The following is a 16566-nucleotide window of genomic DNA, read 5'->3' as shown; positions in this document are numbered from 1 at the left end:
TCCCTGTCTGCTGCAGGTCACATGCTTTCCTAACTTGTTTTTCGGGATGTTCACGTATAGCTGCTGTTGCATATATGAGCACTGGTCTACTTTCACTTAGCTGCGGATTGAACTGATTGTAAATGCCTAAGAAATTGAATTTATCAAGTTCAGAAATAGGTGCGCTTCATATACCTGGGAAGACAGTATTTTTCCATAGCACTTAAAAGTAGCCACACATTTAACCTCGGGCTGATTCTGTCAACATAAATAATTGAAAGCTAAAGGTGGAAGTAGGTGTAGAAAACAACAAGGTATGTTGTAAATGAGAAAGCTAAGGATATTCACATTGAGATGGAAGAAGATTTTTTTGTTTCCTGGAGTACAGAGTAAATGTATTATTTGGTCTTACACACAGGTGTACAGTTTCATAGGGTTAGGTTAGGTTCATAAGCTCAATCTTCAGTATAAGGGGTCAGACCGCCAAAGTGGAAACGGGTGATTTTAAGCAAGCATGTTCACACCTTCAAAGTTTCATCAAGGTAACATTTCTGCTGTTGTTTCTGGGCAGCCCCCAACAGAAATCAAAAGTGAGAGTACTTAAGAAGAAAGTAGTGAGTTCAACTTAACTGCAAAAAGCTTCAGCAAACACTACACATTAGGGTTAGGAGGGTAGGATTTATTGCAGAACTGTTGTATCAGACTGCCTTAGTTATATCTAGGTGTAATTAATAAACTGACAACTGGATACATCAGTGGTAATGGTTATCGCTACAGTTTAGAATGTAGCTTAGCCTGTTCAGTTTAAGGTTTGTGGAAATCACATAATTATTAATCTTTGATAAATCTGTGATTTGTGAGCGTTGTGGTTAAAGAAATCACATGGAAACCAGACGATTAAATCGAAGCAAAAATGTTTATTACTTACTGTATGGATGTATAAGGAAATACATACAAAACGGATATAAATTTGATGTACATACTTCAAAAGATAGTCCTAAGAGTTGTAAACAATACAACTTAGCATGAACATTTAAGACCCACTGCTTATGAAATTAAAGGCTCTAAAATTCAAGGACATGGTGGATCTTAAAAACAGCACAGAAATCAAAAGCAAATGAGTCCCTTTAGTATTTAAAGGTTGTTGAGTTGTTTTAAATCCATCCGTCCATTAGCTATACCACTTATCCTCCGAGGGTCATGGGGGCGCTGGAGCCAATCCCAGCTGACATTGGGTCTGTTCCAGGATACACCCTGGACAGGTGGCCATAGTAAGTCTATCACAGAGACAAACATGCTGGCAGATAGAGACAAACAACAAGTCATGCTCGCATTCACACCTACGGGCAATTTAGAGTGCCTAACCTGCATGTCTTCTACTGTGGGAGGAAGCCAGAGTACTTGGAGGAAACCCACACAGAAATTCCAAACATCCGTAGATCCGAACTCAACACAGAAAGGCCCCGATTGGACCGCAGAACCTTCTTTCTGTTAGGCGACAGGGCTAACGACTGCACCACCGTGCCGTCCCAGTTTTAAATCAAAGAAGACAAATATACCGTAACTTCAGAAGAATATTAATTTTTAGAAACTTACGACTTTAATAAAAACATATGAAATAAAATACTTACTATATGGGGGTTGAGATAGGTTGCTGGCCTTCTCTTACCCTATTAGTATCTTCTTAATGCGCATCACAAGGTCCTCCTCTCTCCCCTTGGAAAACTCCTCAGAAATCTCAACAAGAGACTCCCCTGGTGGTGACATGGGCTTTGTCACAGTTTCCCCTTCCTGCGACTTGTCCGTGCCAATTGCATGTCCTCCACCACCATCCACTCAATCTTTGCCAGAAGTCGTTTGACTTGAGCTGGATCATCAGCCTCGAACTTGAAGCTGTGGTACCTGCTGTTAAATTTCCTCAGCAGCAACTGGAGGTTGATGCCTTCACACTCTATGAACTGCTCCACAGTGGTTTCTCCAATGCCAAGAAACGAGCTGAAGACTGAGCAACTGGGTGTATTATTCTGTATTACTTTAAGTCTTAATCTATCTCATATTGTACATAAACTGTAAAATGTGTAATTTGTCTTTTTTTTAATGAAAGTATGGCAAGTTTTATTGCATTTGAATTTGTGCATCTTCAAAGGATGAAATTGTCTTCCAACAAAAAAGGGTAACTAAGGAAGACCACTGATCCTCATCAGTTTAAAGGACTAGTTTGACATTTTAGGAATGCTATCTTGCTGATAGCATGATGAGGGGATTAATACAACATTTATGTCTATCCATTACATATGATGCTACAGCTACCAACCATTTATCTTAAATTAGCATAAAGACTGGAAGCAGGAGGGAACAGCTAGCCTGGCTCTATCCGAAAGGGAAAAGAAATTCACCTGGCAAAGAAGGAGTCGAGCACAGAGCCCATCTGTAATTTTTACAGTTTGCACAGATGAAAAAAACAAGAAATAATGTGTTAATAATGTGTTAATTAGTGCTGGTAGGAAGTATTTTGTTACATTTGAACAGAACCAGGCTAGCTGTTAGCTGTTTCCCCCTGCTTCCAGTCTTTATGCTAAGCTAAGCTAACCATCTCCTGTAAATTCAGGGGAATGGAAAAAAATGGACTAATAAAATGGTACAATGCGGCACATTTGGTAAAAAACTTTTTTAACTAATCTAACCAAGAAACATGTTAAGGCATGATCTGATTGGCATTTCAAGAGCACCTAGAAAAGACCTGGCCACCCTTTTAAGGGAGAACAACAATATCATATTATCTAGTTGACTGTTATTTGAGATTATTAAAGGGTGAAGTTGAATTGCATTACACTGTACAGTATTATGACAGCACTATGTTATAATGTACCACGTTATGCATGTTTTAAAGCAAGATTGAGTAACATTGAATGAAAAGTTTAATTCATTAGCAACAGAACGCACAGTGGCTCAGTTCAATACACTTTGATTTGCTGCTACAGTCTTACTTGGTCTGGTAGGACCAGTAGCCTATGGTGGCTAATTAGTTAGTTAGTAATCTTGAAATTCACAATAATGAGTTACAGAGCTCTTTACTAACTCTTCTCGACTTCCACTCTAAAGCTACATTTTGATTACCATGACTTGTGACCAAAGTGGCTGGTGTTAAACAAAATTTGCAAAGTCTGACTTTAATGTATTTGTGTGTGGAACCATGTACGTGGTAACTTTTATTGGTCATGTGTATACATGAAGTTAGTATTCATATTTCTGCTCTGGCTTCTGCATCACCTGCTCACCTGTTTGGCCTAATTTTGTATATTATCTCAGTGGGGTACCTTATCTCCATTGCTTGTTTAACACACTACCAAATAGAGTCTTGGCTTTTCATATATGGTCATATGCTGGTTTGCATAATTCCTCTCCCATGAAACGGGTGGATCAGCAGTTTCAAAAAACCTCTGACTGCTCAGCTGAATGACAGCAAATAACTGCACTGCTGGAAACAGAGTTGGGAATAATGCCATCAAACTAAGATGTAAAGGTGAGTAATTCAGTTAAAGAAAGTCAACCTCTTCTGATACATTGTATTGATAATGTCTAACTTTGTAATATCAGTGTATAGCTAATACCACGTAAAGATAAAACATACTGATATTTAACTTGGAAACATATTTTATGTATATAACATCTATAAAAAGGTTCTTAGTGCTTCCTGTTCTTAGTGCTTCCAGCTTTCGTGTACACGTCATATGGATTTTGACTCTACAGGTCATTAGTTTATGTGTCTCTTTTCACATCAGAATGTTTGCCGGAAGTGACACACAGTATACAATTTCATGAGCGGAACTTGATCAGGCTCTTTGCAGAAGTTAGTCATGCTTTCTCATCCTGAGTGGACATTGATTCATCGGAAACGCCAGAAAAATACACCTTCACTGTGAAGAACTGCAGAACTGAAAGAATCATGGCCGATACACTGCAGGTGTCCAACAGCAGCCAGATGACTGGGGTACATGAAAATGCTTCATTTAGCTGTGCTAAAGACAATGCCTACTACACAAATACCATAGGTATTGTGGTAGACTGGGTGATATTCCTTGTAGGACTACCTGAGGTCTGCCTGGCCTGCTACGCTCTCCTGCATATACTCAAAAAGGACAAAGCAGCTCCGATCTTCGCCTTAAACCTGCTCCTGTCAGACCTCATCCAGATTGGGATCACAATTATCTTTATCATAAGCAGGTTTTTCGATGGCACCTTTCAGCCCTTCGTCAGAGCCCGCTGCATCGCACGAATGTTTGTCCGCTTGGGCCTGACCTCCAGTTTGGGTTTCATGCTGCTGATTTCTGCAGAGAGGTATTTAATGGTGGCCTGTCCATTCTGGTACCGCACAAATAACACTTCAAAGTTTGCCTTTCTCATCTCACTTTGCATGTGGACGCTTTCACTGGCCTACTGCATTCTAGATTACGTCTTCCTTGTCCACACCACATTCTCCGTGTTGCTGTTCTCCATCATCTGCCTCCTTCCTGCCCTATTTGTTGTGCTTTTCTTCACAGCCACATGGAAATCCCTCAATAAGAGTACGGCCATGAGACATGAAACGAAGAACAAGAGCAAAGTTTTGGGAATTCTGGGTCTGGTGTTGGGGACGTACATAGTTTTGTTTGTCCCCTTCAGTTTCAGGAACATATACTATTCTCTGAAAGGTGACAATGCTGCTGACACAGAGGACTCGGTGAGGGATTTGTCCGAGGTTGTAACCAGCGCTCTGGTCTACCTTAGCCCTCTCATAGACTCTTTAATCTATGTTTTTATTAGGAGAGACATAAGGGACACAGTGGAAGCATTTCCCTGCTGCAAAAGACCTCTGATGAAGCTTAACAAGTGGCGGGACAGTCTAACAGCCAAATCCCAGACAACAACGGCCTTAGAGCTAAGTTAATAAGTAGTTTAAAAAGGGAGGTGCATCAAAAAGAGCTTTTCATCACACGACCTTGCATTATGGCTGAGACTGAATGATACGTTTCTCATATTATATGCCTGACTCCCTTGAGTTTTTGAATTACTTCACAAACCAGAGGTGTAAGTTCTTAGATAAGTGGAGAATGCCCTGTGGAAAAAGGAGACCACACCTCCAATCAGGAACGGGTTTTCAAGTTCAAACAGCTGTTTTAATCAGTACTGTTATCCATCTAACTCAGAAAGGTCCAAGTCCAGCATGTCAGGGTCTAAAGACCGGAGCAGCTCGAGTCAAGACCAAACATTAAACAGTGGTTTTCCAAGTGTAAGAGGAATACTGTTTAAGTTTGTTCGGGGCACCAAACCCTTCAGCATCTACCCCACTGTACGGGAGCAAATAAGTGCATAGAATAATAAGGACTATGATGCGCAGGTGAAACCGAGTAAAGTAAAGTTATGTTAAAGTACGAAGGAAACTTTCTTTATAGAGGGACTTTATCTGCTAATTATAATATAAACGTCTTTGCTTATAACCTGTTTTCATTTCCTGTTTTTTTCTGTATTTTCTGCTATAATTTGACTGTTTTAAAAATGTTTGCGTTATCTATTTATGTGGTTATTGTTATTATTAAAAATGATCAGGCACTGTAGAACATACCAACATTTAAATACAAGGCACTCAAACTCATCTAACATGCCTCTAATTCTTGTCTCTAAGAGACACCTGGTGGTTTTCCTGATGTAAGACATAAACCCCAGCATCTGTCAGCCACAGTGTGCCAGGAGACAACATCCGATCAAGATCACGAGGATAAAAAAAGTGTAGAGCCGAGTTGGAAAATTGGCAGAGCAACAGCATGTTCCCCAACCACTGTTTGACCTGCCACAGCACCATCACCAGCCGACAGAAATGAAGTGGTGTGCGGCTCCTGTTATGCTGTAAGCTGCTCCTGACCTTCTACCCTGCACAAAATTCTGTAACACTCTGCAACAGACACATATGGCGTTTTAGCAGCCCCCTACACAGCTCGGCAGTATTGCAGAGGAAGGGGGGGTTGAATTATCGTGGTTACACACTGTCTTCGGTAGACATTAAAGTGGCTTCACAGTTAGAAGCCTGTCTATCACTACTGTAGCTTGAAGGGTCTTTGGGGGGGGGGTTTCTACAGTAATAATTTGATTCTATGGAAGCACCGAGCTGCAGACATTTATTATTTTTTCAAGAGCTAACGTACTACACGTTAAGGCATTCAAGAGGAATGCTGTAGCCACTAAGGCAGCAAATACCACGCAGAACCATTTTTTAGCCACATTCATTTTTACTCAGGCTATTTCCAGTATGTTGTCGACCAAAACACGATTGTGAAGGGGTCCTAGTACCTGCCTTCGTGCGAGGAAATCATCTGGACCGAGTGACAAATCACCGAATGGGATTTTTATTCAAATATGAAGAATATGAATTATTATTTAGACAGCAGTGGGGGTAACCAGCCCCGCGTTAGAGGTGTGTGTTCGCGGGCCCTGCACTCCTATGTGGGATGCACACTGAGAGCCAATGTGGAGGTACCTGTGGTCACTGATTCCCAGCGGACCGTCTGGCGGCGAGGGCCATTAATTATAACAGACAGGGAGACAGACAGCTAGCCAGCTAAGCAGACAGACAGCCAGTACCGCAGAGAGCGCAGACAGGCCGGACAGGCGCAGGCCCCGACAAATACAAAGAGAGGAGGAAGAGCAGCACGCACGGCCGAGAAGAATAATCCCCCCCCCCCCAGTTACGGCTAGTACAGCTATCTGCACCGCCCCTGCTTCGCCTGCTGCCAGTGGATCATGAGTGAATACATTCAGGCATAATAACCCTTTGTCATAAGAGAAAGAAACGCGTTTTGCGACGGAGATAAATAATTGAAAAAAATGCGGCTGTCCGACTGCGCATCCCTGGGAGTGAATAGGGAAATGCTGCGCCAGTGTCCCGGCTGAGAGACGGAGCCGATCTTACCCAACATAAGCTCCTGAGCTTCTTTTACCCCCCCTTGTCATTACACAATAGGCCATCGCTACCAAAAATCATCGTTTCCAACATGGTAAGTTCTTTTCGTGTTATATTTAAAGGGGTTGTGTCGACGACGAGCGGCCTGCGGGGGAAATGCACATCCGGGACTGTATTTTTCGGAGAAGTCATAATATTTTATGAATCATAACTTGTTATGATGTGGGAGCGCGCGTGGCGTGCAACAGGTCGCCGTACAGTAGCGAGGACGCGCATCCCACCGCCGTATTTTGCGCCTGTTTCCGAACAGTGGCGCATTAAACGTCCGGCCGTTGTATACGCGATCATAATGGCAAGATGGCACGAGAAATACGAATGCGTGGTTGGCACAATAGAGTTCTGGTTAATAGAAAAGCTATGATGTTCTCTGCTTTGACTATTTGATAACTACTAGAGTTGTCACTTCTATGGCTTTGGCAATATATGATCGATTGCCCAATGTTTACGATTTTCTTTTTAATCCTTTGATATTGTTCAGGAATCACTGCTCGGTTTGCATAGACAAGTGTCCACAGGCCCACCGCGGAAATTACATAAGTCCGATGTTAAACTGCCTTTTATATTAAATGAACTGGACGTCCACTGTCCAACCAAGGGAGGTGTGTTTTGAACAATTCAGACTCAAATCGTTACCTGATCCCACAACCGCATTGTGGGCCTACATCATCCACTCAGACTTTGTATCGAACCTTGAGTGCGTTTTATTATTCTGTCCAAGCCCCGGAGAGACAGGGAGGAGGTGGAGTGGTGTTGAGGGGTTGTCAGAGGGCCTGGGTGAAAAATGATTTTTTTTCTCCTCAGTCCGGCTGCGTCTTTCTCTCACTACCTCCCTCCACGTGGTAAGCAGTCGCGATGAGAGTGAAAAGGGAGCATTGTGCCTCCAGTCAGTGGCCTTATGTGCTGGAGAGGCTCTGAGAGGGTGATGTTCACTCAGCTGTGCTCCCTCAACGCCATTGTTGCAAATTCCACCTCATTTCAGCTGCTCTGTTTACAGAGCTCACCCCGATCCCTGTCTTCGAGGCGGCGGGAGCATCACGAAATCCCACACATTCCACACACCTTGAGTAGACTCGCATAGGTGTGTGTGTGTGTGTGCATGTGTGAGAAGGTGGCCTGTGACACAGTATATTTGGTTTGGTTTAAAGGGATTCACTCAACCTGAGCGCTGGCTTCGGCGCCCACAGTTTTCCTCTGTTGAGCACAGAAAGATACACACCAGCGCGGGTCAGATTTGATTGATTCCCATCAGTAATCGAAAGCCCAGGCAGTGGCCTTTATGTGATGGACTTGCGCGTCAGTGTGTGAGGGTTTACTAAAGACAGGCAGTGGACTCTTGGCTCAAAAGAAGGGGTGTTCACTCGCCATTTGAATGCAAAGTAGTGGATGAACAAGTGAGCTGTGTGTGTGTGTGTGTGTGTGTGTGTGTGTGTGTGTGTGTGTGTGTGTGTGTGTGTGTGTGTGTTTAAAGAAGAGAAGGAGGGCCAACGGTGAGTTTTGAGAAAAAGGAAACTTGAGAGAGAAACTGTCACACATGCCTCTTTGGCACTTTACTTCTGTTTTTCTTTTCTCTGCACCACAATGCCACCTATATGGACCCGCCTTATTGAGACTAATCCACCCGGAGCACCCAGTTTCACATTTTTGGAGATGATATTTAAGTTTTTCTTTATTTTTTTCCCCCTTGAAGTAATTTAGATACCTACTTTTTTCAGTGTGCAGGGAGACAAAATAAAACTTGTGTGTTGGCCAATGCGCCCCTGCGTCGGTCCCATCCTGCAGAAGCATGTCCCGTCGGAAACAGAAACGACCCCAGCAGCTTATGAGCCTAACCCTCGGTGCCTGTCGGATACTTGAGCATGGTGAGAAATAGACTGTATATATCAAAAGAATACTGGTTATTCAGTAGGATGGGACTCACATTGGATGGGAATTTTATACCTCAAAGAAATCACTCTTCCTCAGTATGCAGAGTTTGTGCAGGTTAATAGTTCGTAGTGTTATTATCTTATTTTATGGTATATTGTCTACTCTACTGTACTAACACAGGGCTTAAAGAGATTCTTTAACCTTCTGCACTGTATTTCAAATTTTGACCAAGATGACTTGTCCAACCTTATATGGGATATAGCAGTTTGGGAATTTGAACAGAAATTTTAACTTCAGGAGTTGTTGTAACTATAATGTTTTTAAATGCGTTGATTAAGATGTAGTTGTTTAATTTTAAACATTATTTAGAAATGGGCTCTTACTAGAATTATTAAACAGTTTAATTTGTATTTGAAAGGTAGGCTATATTTAGGTGCATGTTTTACTTACATGCGCAGAAACTAAGGCTTGTTGGAAATACTGGCCGACAGAACCTTAAATTCCTTCTCCATGGTTGCAGCCATTAGATGCTTTCTTTGCCCTGTAAAACCCAAGTGTCTTCACTCCTCCTCACTGCCAGGTTCAAAGAAACAGCCCACCGAGCATACGGGGATATACATTAAATCCACAGAAAAATATCTGTGAAAAAGAACGTGCTGTGAACTTGAAAATGTTTGGTAGAAGCAAAGGGATGATTCTGGGAAGGTCAAGGAAAAGGAAACTTTGAGGCACTGAATAAGGTGTTCTAACTGAAAAAGCATTAGACCCCATTGTCCCCTTTCAGCTTTGTTGCTGGGCACTGAAGCATGAACATACCCATGAAGAAGTGTGTATGTGACTGTGTGTGTTTGTGTGTATTTGTGTGTGTCTGTCCACTCCAGTTACAGGAACAGGGCCGACAGTGTGTCATAAAACTGTAGCTTTCAAGCAAACGGCAGTAAGTTCTGTATGTGTTTGCGTGTGCATGAGCAACCTTGTATATACAAAATGTTTGCCTTTTTGTGGCTATGTGTTGTGCTTTGACAGGTATGCTGTGTGCATGTGCTTTCACCTCTGTCCCTCTGTGCTTTTCTGAGTGAAGTTAGCCTTGTGATGGGAGTCTGGGAGTCATAATGTCTGTCCGCAGGGCTGTTTGTTTTTTTTGCATGGCACCTCTCTTCCTCTGCCTGCCCCTAAACCATATCAGGAATGTGACCCCAGTGTGTGTAAGGTCAAGTCTGCCAGCCAATCAGGCACCCAGTACAGTGTCCAGTACCCAACCCGGACCTAATGCTTAGCACCCCATTGGGTTACTGGGGGATGGGCTCTTAAGGAGATGAAAGAAAGACAGATTCAATAGAGGAAGAAAGAAAGAGAGGGGGGCAAGGATAGAAGAGTGTCTTAGTGTGTGGATGTGGCTTCGTTTTTATTTGGATGGGTGGGGGGTGGGGAGGTGAGGTAAAGTCCATTGTCTTGTGCATGTTGCCCTGGAAACAAGGTAGGCTCCTTTATGGGTAAGCAGTGTATTTTTGCAGACCAGTGGAATCTGTGTGTGTGTGTGTGTGTGTGTGTGTGTGTGTGTGTGTGTGTGTGTGTGTGTGTGTGTGTGTGTGTGTGTGTGTGTGTGTGTGTTTGTGTGTGTGTGTGTGTGCGCGCATGCAAGCATGTGTGCCTTCATGCATCACGCGCGTGTGTGTGTGGTGACAGTGGTGAGGAGGCCGCAGTTGATGAGGATAGACAGGACAAAGAGGAAAAGAAAGCATTGGTGGTTGATAAGGTGGTGGAAATTTAACTCAGAGGTTAAAAATCACCTCTTATACACCTGAACGCTTTCATTTCCTAGACAGCCAGTCTCCGAATAACATCCTTTACCTCTAACTGCTAGCTATTGTTAGTGGTTGTTAAATGAAATGTGGGTTATTACCTAAAATTGTTGATGAAAAACCATCTCACAAAATGATTGTAAGCATTATATAAACCTTTTTTTGTCACCATAAATGATGATGAAATTACATTTAGATTTTCTCCTTTCAATTTCTCTAGATGACCACTTGGCAGTGAAGTCGCAGTCCATTCCGTTTATCCCGGATTCTCCCTTGTGTTCTCCATCTTCTTCTCCTCAAACCTCTCAGCTGCTCCTTACTCTCCGTTCATCTTTCAAAGGGTCTCAGACCCCCTCTCTACCCACTGAGGGTCCATCGTTAACTCGTTCCCCCAGCCAGGCCTCCTACCAGCCCCTCAAAGACCCAAAGCCTTCTCTCTCACCTGACTTCCCTTACTCTTCTCTCTCTTCCCAAACTCAACATCCGCCTGTGCTTCAACTGTCTGGTTGCAGTCCTACGTCTTCTGCAAGTGCCTTCATCCACCCTTCCCGAAGTGCACACATGGCCTCTCCCAAGCTGGGGCTGTCAGCCACCACCACCACCTCTTCTTCCTCTTCATCGTCCTCTGCGTCTCTATGTCCTCCACCACACCCTGGAAGCCCCAGCCGTGTGCCTGATGGCCCCCCAAGTCCTGTTACTCCCAGTCCCAGCCCAGGAGTGACATCTGCCTCAGCTGCACCCTCTAGGGCCCAGCTGAGCATTGCCCTGATCCTGGAGGAGCTGCGGGTGCTGCAGCAACGGCAGATCCATCAAATGCAGATAACAGAAGAGATTTGTAGACAGGTGCTACGCCTCGGTGGAGCCTCCTATGCCATAGACACGCCCTCCCAGCATCTCCTACCTCCCTTGCCACAGCTCTGCTTGGAAGGCAGCAAAAGGGCAGCCAGCCCAACTACCCAGCCAACTCCACCTCAGCCTTCCACGTCTGTATCTCCTCTACTGGCATGTTTCTCCTCCCTGCTCCCCTCTCAGGCAGCCAACAAACCCACAAAGCCAAACAGTTCCTTATCTCAAATCTTACAGCCCCACAAGCCCCAGATGGAAGGGGCTTTGGGCACTTCAGGGGCTCATAGTTATTTGGGGATGAGCTCCCAATCCTCAGCTCCCTCCACCACTTCCTCTGCTGCCATATCCATGGCCTCCTCCACCTATCCGATAGCCCTCTCTTTAGCTCTGCCTAACCGCTATCTTCATGAGAAATCTCCAAATACCACTTCAGTGAGTGGGCACAGTGGCCTGTCTTTCCTAAATTCATCCCTCCCCACATCAGTATCTATTGTCCCAAACTCCCAGAATGCTCTGCAGTCTGCCGCTGGAGGAGGAGACTCTTCCCCTTTACCCAGCTCCACCACTACTGGCCGCCTCCAGCATGCCTGCCGCTTTTGTGGAAAAATGTTCAGCAGTGACTCTTCCCTGCAGATACATTTACGCTCACACACAGGGGAACGACCCTACCAGTGTCCAGTGTGTCTCAGCCGCTTCACCACACGAGGCAACCTCAAGGTGCACTTCCTACGCCACCGTGAGCAAAACCCAGAGCTCTCCCTTTCACTCCTGCCACCTTCATTGTTTGGGGTAGCATTAGGGGCCACTGGGGGATCAGATATGGGACAGACCATGAGCAGTGGTAGCAGTAGTAGTGGTATGAATATGATTCAGAAGAAGCGAAAAAGCAGGCCTGATGATGAAATATGTGGAGATAATTTGGAGGTCAGTGGCACCAGTACTAGCTTTTCTCTCGGGGCCTCTGGAGGGTCTACCCCTTCCACCCTACCCCTGCCCCCGACTGTGGATCTGGCATTGATTTCCCATTCTCTCCTGCAGCTGAATAGGGCTGCAGCTGTAGCCGCTGCAGCCTCTATCGCCTCTGGCTCATCCCACTCATCCTCCTCCTCGTCAGCCTCCACCTCTTCTCTGGCTACCTCCCTCCTCTCGAACCCTTCTTTGTCTTCGTCTTCCACCATCACAGGGTTATTCAAGGGTGCCAAGCAGCAGCACTTTGATGAAAACACTCCCCCTCATGCCCCAATGCTTTCTCCTGCAGCTTACTCCCAGCTAGCCCATCTACCTAAGCTCCTTTTCCCATCCGTCTCCACTTCTTCCTCTGCCCCTGCTGCACACTCATCCCTCTACAACCATCCAGCTTTGGGCTTGCTACGCACCCCGGTACCTTCTACTCCAGGCTCCCTCCAACTTGCTTCTTCCAGCCATTCTCAGCTCTCTTTCCCATTCTCTTCCTTTCCCAAAGTCCCAGGTCCAGCCACCACCACCCCATCCTCCTTGCCTTCTTCCATGGCTTCCTCTACTCCTACATCTGAAACCTCCAAGCTGCAGAGGCTGGTGGAGAAGCTAGAGAAGGCTCCTCCCCGCTCCTCTTCTCCATGGACTTCTCCCTCTACGTCCACCTCCATACTGGAGATGTTATCTAGCAGTTCCACTACCTCTTCAGCATGCTCAGCCAACAGTCGTTTCACAAATGCCAACACTTCTACCACATATGTCATGGCATCCCCACCATCATCTACCCTTGTCACCTCTTCTGTTTCAAACTTCACCCACGAGATGGTTGCTGCCCTAGGCATGAGCACCAATGAAGCAAGTGCCATGGCCGGAGGCATGCTACCATCACTGAACTTCACAGTTCCAGCTGGTAACCTGACAACCAATCAGTGTGGGGTGTGTCTACGGGTGCTGAGCTGTCCCAGAGCACTGCGTTTGCACCAGGCTACACACCTTGGAGAACGCCCTTTTCCATGTAAGATATGTGGACGATCCTTCTCTACCAAAGGCAGCCTGCGGTCACATTTGGCCACCCATCATGCCCGACCACCAAATGCACGTGTCCAAAACTCTTGCCCACTGTGCCAGCGTAAGTTCACTAATGCCCTAGTGCTCCAGCACCACATCCGCATGCACCTTGGGGGACAGTTGCCCCCAGATGGCACAGAGGATTCTGCACATAAGATGCCAGCTGAATCTAATGCCAAACCTCTGTCACAATCTCAGTCCCAGTCCACTGACCCAAATATTGCCTCAAGTAAAACACCTCCTCTAGCTGGCCACTCTAAGAGCCCAGCCCCAAGCTCACAATTTCAAACGCCAGCAGATGGCTCAGTCCCTGTCTCTGGCAGTATGAAATCAGTTGATTTCACCAAACATCCCAACAAGTCTGCATCCTGCAGCCCAGACCTCATCCCCCCTTCCGACCTTAGCCCTGACCCCTTCATTAATCCCACCACACAAACTCCACCACCAGGCAGTGCAGACCCCCCTGTCCTTTGCGTCAGTGCCCCCTTGCCAGCTTCCCAGCTGACAGATAAAGCTTCCCCAGTTGGCAAGGAAAACCAAGTTGAACAAGTCACTGGTGATGTTCATCTTCCTAAATCCACCCCCTCACCAATTTCCCCCATTGTTACCAAAACCACAGTGTCCCCTAAAGCTATGGTAGTGGACTGTGGAGAGGATGAAGCATCTACCTCCTCTGATGCCTTCCTTGGCTCCAGCCCAAACCTGCAGGATTTACAAAGCACACCTGCCCTTGGTGCCCCCTTTGCTTACACCTGTCCCGATAACTCCTCTGACGCCACCCTGAGTCAAGATTTTCCTAATGTTAATGCAACAATAACCTTGGAATCAGACTCAGTCTCCCCAAGGCCCCAATCACCAGAACCCATGGAAGAAGACAAAGATCAATCTCCTCCAACAGCAACACCAAAGCAAGACCCAGAAAGTGTGGCTGACGAGGACCCCAAAATGATGTCCAATTTGGAGAGTGCAGACACTATTGGTGCTGAAGTAAGGGGTGCATCACAGAGAGCTGCCGCTTTTGTAAGGGAGACACGCCAGAGTTTTCATTTTGGTTCGTATCGGAGAGAAGAGCGGGTGGAAGGCGTTAAGGTTAGTGGATTAGCTCCAAGTGAAGCACTGGATGCTTCTGCCCCCATTAGCCTTGCCCCAACCCTGCCATCTCCGATGTCTCGTCCTGAAAAGAAGACCTATTGCTGTGCTGAGTGTGGAAAAGAGTATGCCAGTCGCAGCGGGTTGAAGGTGAGGAAAAAATTGTGCTATAAAAATAATTTTCATTGATGAGATGTATGGATATGTTGTGTATAAAGACAAAGATTCATGCTCCTGTCATATGTTGAAGTCAACTACCCATGGATTTTACTCTACACTACATTACATTGGGTGTGTTTGATAGTTATACCTTGCATTAACATTACCCAATTATAGGTATGATAAGGATGATGATTACACATAAAATTATTTTAATTTTATTCATTCTCAGGGACACATGAAGCACCATGGTGTAGTAACCAAAACATCACGTCCACCAGCCCGGAGTAGTCGTTCCTCCATTGACCAGCTTCCTTCTTCCACATCTATGACTTCTTTGAACATTCCTGCCACCAGGAGCTCAGCAGGCTTCTGGAACCAGTACCAAGCCTTCCTTAACACCAGTAATGAACCAAATGATGACCCAATTGCTGGACCCCAAGGAGAGAATGAGTCGGCACAGTCAGCAAAATCCCCTGTTCGATCTCAGATGGATCCAAGAGTTTCAGAAGAAGTTGGGGAAGAGTCTAGTGAAGGGTCATAACTCAAGTCAGTGTGACTGGCTAGATGATGTTTTGGTGTTTTCAATCAATGTTTACCTTTTGGTGAAAATGTATGGATTTTTGCGTAGTACTGCTTCCTTAACACATTTCAATTAGCCTGTCAGTTTGATAGTCAGAGTAATATGTTTGTATGTGAAAGTTGTGAGTCAATCAGCTTGGTCTTGTGTTAAAAAAGCTATTGTACAAATAAAGATAAAAATATTCCAGAAGTAACAACGTGAGTCCAGTTATTGCTGGATTTGTTAAAAAAAGTGACACTACATTTTTCTGGCTGAAGTTCTTACTAGTTTGAAGCAGATTCTAACAAAAAAACTACGTTTGGATATGAAGAAAGAGTATTCCTATTGTATTAGTGTTTCATACCAGACCTTGGTTAAATAATTCAAAGTATTTGTTTGAACTTAGCACCAGGCCCAGATAGGTAAGGTTTATCACATTTGAACAATTCTGATGCTTATTAGTGAGTCACCAGAAAGTATACTAGAAGAATATTTTTAAATAATTTTATGCCGTTATGTAAACATTTCGGTACTCATCGTGTTGTGCCATGTACCAAATCTGATCCGAATGGCCCCAAAGGAGGCTTAAGCTAACCAAAAGAATATTTCTTCGCAATAGAGGGAACTGATATGAATGAGGAAATTAGGCCAGCAAAAAATAAATATTGCTTTGCAAGAGCAAACAAGGCCAACAATATGAATGCTTTTCCTTGGGGAATATTAGGTCCTTTGTCCCACATCCTGTGATTCAGATAAACTACTTGCTCATGTCATTGTGGGTTACTTTTCACTATTTTGTCCTGTCAAACCAGAAGCACAGCTGCAGTGTTTGTGAACCAAGTGAGGACATAGTCTTTTGTGTGACCCTTTACCTTCAGCTTTGTCACTATTATGATTGTTGTTTGGTCCAAATGTATTATCTGTAACACTTTTTCAGTTACTAAAGTTACTAAAACTTTAAGTTACTATATATATATCAGAAGTCTATGTCTGTTTGTTGTAAGCTGTACATTCAGTATGTCCATATTAAAACACAATTTGGAAAAAAAAAAATCTTGGCTACTCTTGTTTAAGAGAATTTTACACAGCAAAATATGTTGTAACTAGTGGACTGGCTTATTATTTTCATGAACACAGCATGTATCCATGCTTGTAGGCATTTGTGTCTGGTCCGAACTGCCATAATCCCTTACATGTAGATGACATTGGTCCTTGCTCCCTGCCAAGACAATCAAAGCGCTCTCCTC

General features: G+C 44.6%; 2 protein-coding genes across 2 annotated transcripts; both read left to right on the top strand.

Moving 5' to 3' along the window:
• The first annotated feature begins 3925 nt into the window (after positions 1 to 3925).
• On the top strand, positions 3926 to 4906 carry si:ch211-132e22.4 (lysophosphatidic acid receptor 6). Its single transcript, XM_040143722.1, has one exon. The coding sequence runs from the start codon at positions 3926 to 3928 to the stop codon at positions 4904 to 4906; it is 981 nt and encodes a 326-aa protein (XP_039999656.1).
• Positions 4907 to 6760: 1854 nt separating this feature from the next.
• Positions 6761 to 16336, top strand: sall2 (spalt-like transcription factor 2). Its single transcript, XM_040144709.1, has 4 exons — positions 6761 to 7007; positions 8686 to 8832; positions 10862 to 14748; positions 14990 to 16336. Exons 2-4 carry the CDS (start codon positions 8757 to 8759, stop codon positions 15299 to 15301), a joined length of 4275 nt encoding a protein of 1424 aa, XP_040000643.1. The 5' UTR covers positions 6761 to 7007; positions 8686 to 8756; the 3' UTR covers positions 15302 to 16336.
• The last annotated feature ends 230 nt before the right edge of the window (positions 16337 to 16566 follow it).

The sequence above is a fragment of the Xiphias gladius genome, chromosome 14 (assembly GCF_016859285.1).
Source record: "Xiphias gladius isolate SHS-SW01 ecotype Sanya breed wild chromosome 14, ASM1685928v1, whole genome shotgun sequence".
NCBI lineage: Eukaryota > Metazoa > Chordata > Actinopteri > Istiophoriformes > Xiphiidae > Xiphias > Xiphias gladius.
Note: the sequence above shows the minus strand (reverse complement) of the source record. Positions and strands in the feature narration are given on the sequence as shown.

Coding starts and splice junctions, on each gene's coding strand:
- si:ch211-132e22.4 (XM_040143722.1), top strand. CDS start 3,926: ATGGCCGATACACTGCAGGTGTCCAACAGCAGCCAGATGACTGGGGTA.
- sall2 (XM_040144709.1), top strand. CDS start 8,757: ATGTCCCGTCGGAAACAGAAACGACCCCAGCAGCTTATGAGCCTAACC. Junction 8,833..10,861: donor CTGTCGGATACTTGAGCATG/GTGAGAAATAGA, acceptor CAATTTCTCTAG/ATGACCACTTGGCAGTGAAG. Junction 14,749..14,989: donor CCAGTCGCAGCGGGTTGAAG/GTGAGGAAAAAA, acceptor ATTCATTCTCAG/GGACACATGAAGCACCATGG.